Below are 10,323 nucleotides of genomic sequence, written 5' to 3'. Positions count from 1 at the left end.
TAAAAAAAAAAAAAAAAAAAAACAAAGTTCCAGCTGCATGTGGTGGTGCACACACACATAATCCCAGCTCCCTGCGGGGTGAGGCAGGATGGCTGCAAGTTCAAGTCCAGCCTATGCAGCTTGGTGAGCCCGTCTCAAAAATCAAAAATGGATGGAGGCTGCAGCTCAGTGCTAAGGCCCTGGGTTAGGGCCAGTATTGTTAAAAAAGCAAAAAATAAAAAAAAGGCTTATTACCTCTGATGATTTTGTTTCTCCAGGTTAGAGCTATGTGGAATACGGAGGGTATCGTTTTCATCATTAAAATCTCATTCTCTAAGTTCACATAACGTCAGACGTGGACTCTGATGGACAAGGTCTGAGATCAAAGCAAGGTCTGTGTGATTCAAACCACACTTGGAAAACTTTCCAAGAGGGAGAACATATCCTCTTCGGATTTATGTCTTCGTGGCTTCACTCCCCAGCTTTTCGGGGAGTCCTACAAATACTGCATGTGTCCTACACTGGCGGATTCTACCTATCCGTGTGAACGGGCCTGATGACAGCAGGAAGGGCCCAGCCAAGCCCGCCTGTCAATCCGGCAGGAGGAGGATAAGAGCGCATTTAATACGGTAAAAAGCCTCAATGGTGATCTCAGCAACAGACATCATCAGCTACGACAGATCCCGAGTCGCCCGGGGCCGGGGTGTAGTACTGACCTCCTCTGGCTCTATCAGCTTGAACTCCATGCCCCGGCCAGTCCAGGCGATGAAGTGGGCGTTGGCTGGGTCGTCCAGGAGGGTGACCAGGAACTGCCACAGCTGCAGTGAGCCTCGCCTCTGGTAAGGGGGCCCCTCCCGATACATGGTGGGCTCCTGCTTGACTTTGCCTGGTAGGGACAGGGAGACGCGGGTCAGTTTAGCCCAGGGTTTCTCAGGTGATTTGGACAAAAAGGAATGACGTCTGCCGATTTAATCATGAAGTGGGCAATGAACTCGGCAAGGCTGAGGGATTGGGACACCTCTGACCACGTCTCAGCACCACACCTCAGACGGGCCACTTACCGTCCAGTCGCTCGGGCACGACGCAAGTGTCATCGAAGTATAGCCGGGGATCTTTTTCATACGGAAAACCTGCAGGCATTTAAAGACAAAGACCATGCTGCTGAACAGATTCTCTGTGTTGTACTAAAAACTCTGGATTGAAAGACTAAACTGGGATTCCGCATTTCAGGCCCTAACCCCTACTGCTGAGTCCATGCCAGGATGAATTCTGGGGGACTAGGAGAGGACAAGGTATTGGAGTTCTGAAGTGAGCAGCTGAACCTCAACTGGAAAAGCATCAGGCTCCTGCTACGAGAGCCAAGGCTGCTGAAAGCGCTGTGTCACCTCTGGGTTCCTTCATGTCTTGCTTATGAGGTCTGCCTGGGTCAGGGTAGCTGTGACTAAGCCCTTAAGACCTGAAAAGACATCTTGTCTGTTGTGGTTTGCCCAACTGGGAGGATTTATTTGACCTTCAGGTAGTCTGGCCATTTCCCTTTTAGCAAATATTAATCTCAACCTTCCCTACGAACTGGTCCAGGCTGCCCATATGCCTCATCTAGTCAGGAAGGTGTGGCGGGTAAAGAACACTGCCTCCACGGGCTGGGGATTTAGCTCAGTGGTTTCGCTGCCTACCTTGCAAGTGCAAGGATCCGAGTTTGATCCTCAGAACCAAAAAAGAAGAAGACTACCTACACGAAGAGAAGCACAGGCAAAATCACCAGGCACAGTGGAAGGAATCTGGGAGACTTGCTAGCAATAAAGTGTCTTCACTGCACAGATACCGAAGCTGAGATCTTGGAAAGGGAAATGACTGGTCCAAAGATGCACATAAAGGAAGTGAAAGACAGACACAGGCTTACACAGGTCAGGGAGAACAGCCTGGCCTTCTGTCCAGGGACCCTTCCTATGCTCTTAGTACTGCCCGTGCCATCAGGCATCATGACAACATCAGGGGTTCAGAGCAGAGGCAGCTGGCAGACTCCAAGCAGATCCTTCTCTCTGTCTTAAGAGGTCTCAGGACTGCAGTGTGTATTTCTTGCCAGGGAACTTTGCAGGAACTCCTGTCTGAGAAACGATGGCTCCCTGGGCTTGGTTCGCACTGCTTCAGCTGGCTGAACAGTACAGGTAGTGAGTACTGGATATGCAGAGGGACAGGGAGGGGAACAGGCTCTGCGACAAGAGTTTATTAAAACTTGAGGGATTTGCTGTGACTTGATAATCAATATGTAAAGGAGACAAGATGAGATCCTATTAATACTCTCATTTTTGCATCCCTAACCCCAGGCATGATTTCTCTGTTGTTTACATCAAAGGAAATTTACTTTATTGACATTTGTTTATTATTGTACCCACCATATATTTAGGCCAGGCACTGTGATGCTAGAGGTAGGTAGGTCTGAGAATACAGACTTGGGACTTACTCTCGTAGTCCTTAAACCTCAACCGGGGCAGACAGACAATAAGAAGAAAAAGAAATGAGGGAGCCACAGTATGGCATGGGAGTTAAAGAGTGCAGACCCTGGGGCCAGACTGGTGTATCCAATGAGCTGTGTGGGGTCTTGAATAAATTAACCCCTTTGCACTCCAGTTTCCTCATCAGGGAAGGCTGGGGAAGAGGGTAATTCCTGCCTTACAGGGTTAGGAGAATTTAATGAGTTAATATAAAGTCTGTTCTGTGGATCTATGCCTCCATCTTTACTACAGAGTGTCAAGAATAGCGGCTGGAACATAGGTGCATAAAAAATGATAGCTTTTTTTTTTTAAAAAGATCACAATTGCACACTGCAATAAGTACCATTAAGAAGTTAACAGGATAGTGTGAGAGCTTTTTACGTCTTTTGTCACGGAGGCTAAATTCTTCGAGGATAAGAACCAACCGCATCCTGAGTATCTTAGTGGCCTCAGAGCACCGTGTTCAGAAGGGCTCAATAAATATTGGAATAAATGAGCTCTGTGGCCTCCCATTTAAAAAAGATTTCGGATAACACTTCTAACTTTTAAGTCAGGCAGTTAGTGACTCCTGATAAATTTATACTTCATCAGTGACACAATCCTTTACGCAACTTGATTTTTTAACCTTTGCTCTCAGGAAGCTATATACTTCTGGACTCTCTACGTGCATTCTGACATTCCAGGGTGTTTTAAGACGATCTCATTAAAATAAAGTCACTATAAATGAACTATTTCAAATCAAGTTTGCCATGTTTCTTTTAGAACTTCTCCTGTAGGATAAAGACAATACATTCACTATGTACCTATATTCCTATCATATGCATGTTACTAAACACACAATCCCCATAGATCTGTATTACATCCACGGTTTGGTTTTCAGGAACGACTCAGCTCAAGGCCCATAAGGAGTACTGTTTCGGCACATTTGGTCGCTTCTGGCTATTCTCACATGTGATCCTCTAAAACATCTGGAAGATACAATTGGTTTGACTGAAATTTAAGTCAGCTGAACTTGCACCAGTGGTTGTTTCAGCTGTGGCCACAGCCACGTCATCCGCTCAGATAAAGGTGGCAGGAAGGAAGGACCTATTTGTGGGGCAAAGAGGAAATAAAAGATTCTAGACACCGTGTAAGGGCTCCAGGTGAGCGCTTGGGGCAGGACGGCTGTCTCAGCAATCAGATGCCAATCAGAAACCCTTGTTTTGCTAACTGCTGCATGGGCACCTGAGGTCAATCTTGTATAAAAAGGATAGAAAAACCATGTCCGGGTAATTTACAACCATTAAAAACACTGGTCTTTCTGGCAGTAACTTCTTGGATGCGTGTGTGTGGGGTCAGGGAAGAGATGGGCAGTGGGGCACAGCGCACAAACTCACCAGATCGTCTGTGTACAGTAAGCAGCCCTACGCCTTACTAAAAATATTTTCTTTAAGAGCATACTCTTTCCTAAATGTTGTAATTATGCAGAATGTTTTCCTCCCTCTTTTGCCCAACTCCTCCTAGCTGCCTGCTGCAGACATCAACTGCTTCTGTAGAAACATTCGGGAACCTGGAAAGGCGCAACACACAGCTGTGCTGATCACGGCCAGTGGTCCATGGCCCACCCTCCCCTTCCAGGGTGGACACCGGGCCCCAGGGGGAAGCACTGGGTCCTCCTACCTACCTGAGCCCACAGAACTACTCTTGTAAATGAATCACTCCAAAAATCAGCCAGTGTTTCATGGGTACAGCTCTTTGGACTGTCATCCAAAATGCTAGGATCAATGGTTCTCGACCTTCAGAATACACTGGATCCCTCCCTAGGTTTTCTGATTTAATTGCTCTGGGTGAAGACCGGATCAAAACATTTTAAACACTTCCCCCCAAACTGTGCAGCCAAATCTGAGAATCACCACTCTGTAGTTTGTTTGTTTTTGAATAAGGGATCGAACTCAGAACCTTGTGCTTGAGAGGCAGGTAACAGCACCACTGAGCTAAATCCCAGGCCCACCACTCTGTAGTTACTGAACGTGAATGTACATCAGCAACTCCTGCAGGACTGTGAAAGCAGACCGCCGGGCCCCAGCCTGCAGCCTCTGATTCAGTCTTGAGTGAGTCCTGAGACTACATTTCTGTCAAGTTCCAGGGGTGCCCCAGAAGTTTGGGGGGATCACACAGCTCTAGATATTTAATAAGACAGGAAACAAGATACACTTCTGGGGACCTATTCAAACAAACAAACCAAACAACTCTCTCCTGTTTTCAGTGAGAGGAGGAAGGCCTGCAAGCCAGGCTGTGCCCCAAAGTATCATTTCAATGCAGAGTCCCCTCCTCTCACGGCCTTCATTTCAGGGCCCCCCAGACTTCATCTCAGCCCCTCACCAACCCACCCACCTTTCTAGCAAATGAGCCGAATGATTTGCCACTGTCGCCCGTGACAGCTTAATTACCCTCCCCCCACAAAAGAGCCCCCTCCCTCCTCTAGAGTCCCATATAATTACTTCACTAAAGAACCTCAAGTTTTCAAAATCTGTGATAACGCACTAAAAACAACAACAAAATGGGGGCGGGAGGGGGGAGCCTCCAAAACTGGCAGCAGATGCTTTGCAAGTGTCACATTCCTCTAACCCAGGAGTTTCAGATATTCGGCATCAAGAATCGAATGTCCGCTGCAAATTACTTTGGGAATAATCTGGAAGTAGCTGCATTTTCAGCAAGAGGTGACATCCATGCTAAGTCCTGTGCAGCCGCTGAAGGAGAGCCACAGGAATGCTGGATGCTGCAGACATCAACTGCTTAGGGGGACAAGAATTTCACAGTTGGCTCAGGATTTTGGCTCTACCTTCCCGGCCACATGACCTTGTGCGATTTTGTTTTAATGTCATACGGCTTAAAGTGATTTATTTGTTTTGGTTTTTGGAGACAGGGTCTCACTATATAGTTGAGACTGACCTGGAACTCACCATGTAGCCCAGGCTGGTCTCCAACTCACAGCAATCTTCCTGCCTCAGCCTCCCAGGAGTGCTGGGATTACAAGCATGCGCCACCATGCCCAGCTCACAATTTAAAAAAACAAAACAAACGGGGTCTTGCTGTGTAGTTTTAGGCTGGTTCTGAATTCACTTTGTAAGCCCAGGGTGGCCTCAAACTCACAATGATCTTCCTGCCTCAGCCTCCTGAGGGCTGGGGTTATAGTCATCCACCATCAGGAGCAACCCTGAGCAAACCTTTTAACTACTCTGCATCTGTTTCTCCAGCACTCTATGGAACTAAGGAATATTTCACAGGACCGTGAGGGATATGAAATGACTCAGACTTTAGCCCGACGTTGGGATCATATTAAGCAGTGAACATGAGTTAACAACTATTGTTAATGAGTCCTGTGTCTGATCTACGAGCTGAGAAAAAAATGGAAGACTATCTCTGGACAGAAGATTTAATTGAATCTTTTCCATATCAGTACTTTTTTTGAAGCTACACTTCTTTTTTAAATTTAAAATTTATTTTATTCCTTTCCTTCCCCTCCCTGTGTACAAAAGCTTTGTTTGCATTTCTTCCTTCTATTTTCACTTTTTGTCTTTTCATTCCTTTCTCCCTCCCTCATCCCTTGTTCCCCTTCCCATTTGAACATTTTTTCCCATTTCAAAGTAACTATTCTACATTTTATAGTCTTTATTCCCACTTTCAGTTTCTCACACCAGACAACGCAGTCTTTAAACATGTGTGTCCGATTTACTTCACTTAAGAGCATGGTCTTTCTTTTTTGTTTGTTTTTTGAGACAGGGTCTTGCTATACACAGAGTCCAGGCTGGCCTAGAACTCGAGGTGATCCTCCTGCCTCAGCCTTCTGAGTGCTGTCCGTATTTTCGAAATTCCATGTAATCACCATTCATTGTGTATGAGCCACAAACGCAGCTCATAAGCAAGCTCCTGCAGCGGACTCTGAGGCCCTGGCTCTGTTCTAACTATTTCCCACAGCCCGTACGCCACACAACGTTTACGCATCCTATTTGCTCTAAATGACTTTGGTCAGTGCTGATGAAGGCCAAGTTACAGGCTCACCCGGCCGGCCGCTCTTACCCCTAATTAGTGACATTACCCTACGGCCTTGCAGAGTTGCTCCCAAAGGGACGGTCATAAGAACCTGAATAGACAGCCCAGCCTTGACAAGAAAACCATCACTTTAGGATGCCAATAAATGTCAGGGCAGATGATAAGCCAGGCTCGTGGGCAAATCTGCATTTGCTCTCTGATTCCTCTCTTGAGGCACTCTGTAACTCATCCAGTCAGGGACATTTCTTCGGTGATGAGCCACAGTGCTTTTGCACACGACACAGCTCTACAGAGTCCTCATCCCAACACTTCCTCCTGCCTGCCCAGCTTCCCTGCCCGCCTGACACCACAGAAGCAGCCCTCAGATTTCCCGCCCAACGCTAAGAGCAGTTACAGTGAAGAGCTACCCACCCAAACCGAGGAGAACCTAGAAACACATCTAAAAACTCTCGGGTAAGATGCCCTGGGACCCCATCACCACCCTCACTGACGCAATTCCTAAGTTCCATTTTATGCTGATGTATCTGGAAACGAGGAGACCGAGTACGCTCCCTTGTCCTTCACACTGTCATATCAACTCTCAAAAGTTAGGGTCATCGCTGTTAAAAGTGGTGGTACCCACAGTCCTCAGACACGTGTCCAGAACCCTCCCTGCGAGCCAGATAACTGAAGATGATGATCAACTGGCTCTCATCAGCAGCTAAGCAGAGTTTAACTTCTGATCTTAAATTTCAGCCTGGAAATAGCAATTGCGTATACTTGAATGTTTTCTTTTGTTTGTTTTGAGACAGGGTTTCGCTATGCAGTTCAGGGAGCAATCCTCCTGCCTCAGCCTCCTCAGTGCTGAGATTACAGGCATGCGCCAACGCGCCCAGCTTGAATATCAGTGTTTAAAAAGCAAGCCCCTTACCTTCATGGCTGCTGGAGAAATATCCCCCTCTCATGTAGGATGACTGGCAGTTAGGCACTTCTGAAAGAGAAGTACAGACGTACACACTTCTGTCAATGGTTTCTGCACAAACAGCACAGGCAATCAGCTCAGTGGTAGTAGGAACACCCTGAGCTTCTCCTGCTCTAAGGTCAAGTTTTTCTGGCCCAGTCTGGGAAAGAGGTTCCGCCCCACTACAGCCGTATCGGAAAGACTGAAACCTACCATCTGAGAGAGCAAGAATTTCTCACTAAGAGTCAGGAAAAGAAGAAAACAACACTCCTCCCTCAAAATGTCAAAGAGATGAGCCTATCTGAAGTTACGAGGCCAGAACAAGAACTGGCAGGCATGTGAATGCAGTCCGGCGAGCACATTTTTCACCGGGCTGGGTCTGTTACCCTGAAACTGAACTATATTCAGGGGGTCTCTTCTTCAGGCCAACATGTCCGTGAGGAGAAATGGGTTGCACCCACGTGGGATGAGATGTCACCCAGGAAGGGGACTCAGGTCAAGGAATTACAAGCTAGGAGAGCAGCATACACCTGTAACCCCAGCACTCTGGAAGGCTGAGGCAGGAGAATCTCAAGTTCGAACCTAGCCTGGGAAATCTAGCAGCACCCTGTCTCAAACAGTAAGAACAACTGGTATGGGGGATTTTGCCCAGTTCAAAGACCCTGGGCTCATCCCCAGTATGGGGAGGTGGGAAAATGACATGCAGAGTAACATTTGAATATCTTGCTTGAGGGACCTGGGGAACCAATCAGGACAGATTAAGACATCAATCAATCCTAAAGGGAAAAATGTTGCTGCACATGGTCACTTCCAAGAAAAATGCCTCAAAACCTCCCAGAGGAATGCTAGCGGCTATTTTTACAAGTTACTACCACCTGACTCATTTTTTGGTCATAAAGCAACAGAAGTCTTGGTTTGCCTCCCCAGCCCTCTGCACACCGTTTCTGCCTCATCTTCCTTTACAGTGAAAATAGTGAAGTCATGTCAGGAAGGAAAAGGAGAAACAAAGAGGGAAACGGTTCCACATTTAATAGGCTCGGCTCGCAAGATACATGGGCAGTTTAAACTTATGGATACGAAGTTCCTAGGTCAAACAATAGGTGCCCTCAAAGGCCAGGGATTTAGCGCAGTGGTTCTGCTGCCTGCCTCGCAAGCGCAAGGTCCAGAGTTCGATCCCTGGTACCAAAAAACCCCCAAACAGGTGCCCTCACGAAGTGTACCTCTCTCTGTGCCTACCATAGCTGCTGAAGGACTCAAGGACCTTCCCAGTTGCGATCATTGTAAAAGAGCAGCGAGTTCTCTGATGCAGCCAACCAGACAGTGTCCTCCAGGGCATCCCCAGCACCCTGTGTAACCACACACCAAGCGCTTCCTTTGAACGCCATTCGCTTCAAGAACGAGAATTGCATCCTGAACGTGGACTCTCTGGTAGTTGTACTGGAACACGAATGGCTCTGCCATATTCCAAAAGGAAACCACAGAACTAGGGTAGGACCAACGTATAGAAACAGGGTTCCCCGAGTCCGGTGAACCGAAGGCTAATGTATCTTAACGAAAGGACACCACTCTAGGCTGGTGTCTGTCCCATTTTGTTCCGCTGAGTTCTTTCGGGGCAATTCTCTGTCGTTGCGCTGTTAGGGATCGAACCCGAGGCTTCGCACGGCACCACTCACCTGTACCCCCAGACCTTGAGCAGCTCTTACAAAACTGCACCCAAAGCCTTGCACACAGAAGAGAACAACGGTAAATACAAGAACGGGAGAAACAAACAGCACGGTTTTATGCTAACCTGAATCAACGCAGTAATCTCGGGGCTCCTGCTTGATTCCCATTGGCGACTGGAACCCATGTGCTGGGGGACCCGGCATTCCAGGGACCCCGTGTTCATAGAGAGGGTCGTGGTATTCTTGTTTGAATCCCTGAGGGGGAGGGGGAGCTGCAGGGACGATGGGTTCCGACAGCTGCCGGTGGTAACCGGGGCGACTGTCCCCAGGGACTCCTGACTGAGGCGGGTAGGGGTGGCAGGGCTCAGACAGTTGTCTCTGAAATCTGAAAGAAAAAAGAAGTTAAGACAGGATGAGTATTTGCTATGACTGGGCACTGGGGACCGGAAGTTCGGGCCTGTAACTTATTTGCAAAGTAACTATTAATGCTTATTTCTGGATATTTTATCCTGTGCCAAAAACAATACTGCACATCACAAATCTTCAGTCAGGAAGAGGCAGAAAACAAACAAACAAACAAAAACAAAACCCCCACGGAATGTAATATAGTGACTTCTCTTGTTTACTTAACATAGTCTATTATAGATTTTTGGGCCACATTATATATCTGAATATATAAGACCGGGCTGGGGATTTAACTCAGTGGTTCCACTGCCTGCCTTGCAAGCAGAAGTTTCCAAGTTCAACCCCTGGTACAAAAATAAGTAAATAAATGAATACGTAAGACCAAGTATTTGCAACTAGCACTAAAATATATGTATTTTTTCCCTACAATACACGTGTTTTTTCACTAGTTTATTCATTTTCTCACCTGTAACCAGAATGAAAATTTAAGAGTACAAATTAACCAGTCAGGAAATACATTCTTTAAAAATCCCACTCATAGTAGCAATCAAAAAATTTTAAAAGTCCTAGGAATAATCAGTAAGTGTGTAGGCCAAAAGAATAAAATCCTGACAATGTTTTCCAAGGAAAAGAAAAAGACAGAAGAGAAACTGTTTAGAGCTCTGAAGCTATTGATTTACTGAAAATTATCCTATAGAAGCAATGTCTTTTCAATCAAATTGGCAAAATGATTCTAAGCTTCATTTAAAAGACAAAATATATTTTTGAAAAGAAATAGTGATCAACTAGGTATTGACACATTATAAAACTA

General features: G+C 46.5%; 1 protein-coding gene across 2 annotated transcripts in view; it reads right to left on the bottom strand.

Moving 5' to 3' along the window:
* Positions 1 to 10,323, bottom strand: part of Etv5 (ETS variant transcription factor 5) — a 55,700-nt gene that overhangs the window by 9,716 nt on the left and 35,661 nt on the right. For both annotated transcript variants that reach the window (XM_033762587.1, XM_010624208.3), the window contains exons 8-11: positions 9,233 to 9,492; positions 7,414 to 7,473; positions 1,041 to 1,109; positions 696 to 865 (exon numbers count right to left, since the gene is read on the bottom strand). In XM_033762587.1, coding sequence (XP_033618478.1) covers positions 696 to 865; positions 1,041 to 1,109; positions 7,414 to 7,473; positions 9,233 to 9,492 — 559 coding nt within the window. The remainder of the gene's footprint in view (positions 1 to 695; positions 866 to 1,040; positions 1,110 to 7,413; positions 7,474 to 9,232; positions 9,493 to 10,323) is intronic.

Source organism: Fukomys damarensis, unplaced genomic scaffold (assembly GCF_012274545.1).
Source record: "Fukomys damarensis isolate Sample0158 unplaced genomic scaffold, DMR_v1.0_HiC HiC_scaffold_12, whole genome shotgun sequence".
NCBI lineage: Eukaryota > Metazoa > Chordata > Mammalia > Rodentia > Bathyergidae > Fukomys > Fukomys damarensis.
Note: the sequence above shows the minus strand (reverse complement) of the source record. Positions and strands in the feature narration are given on the sequence as shown.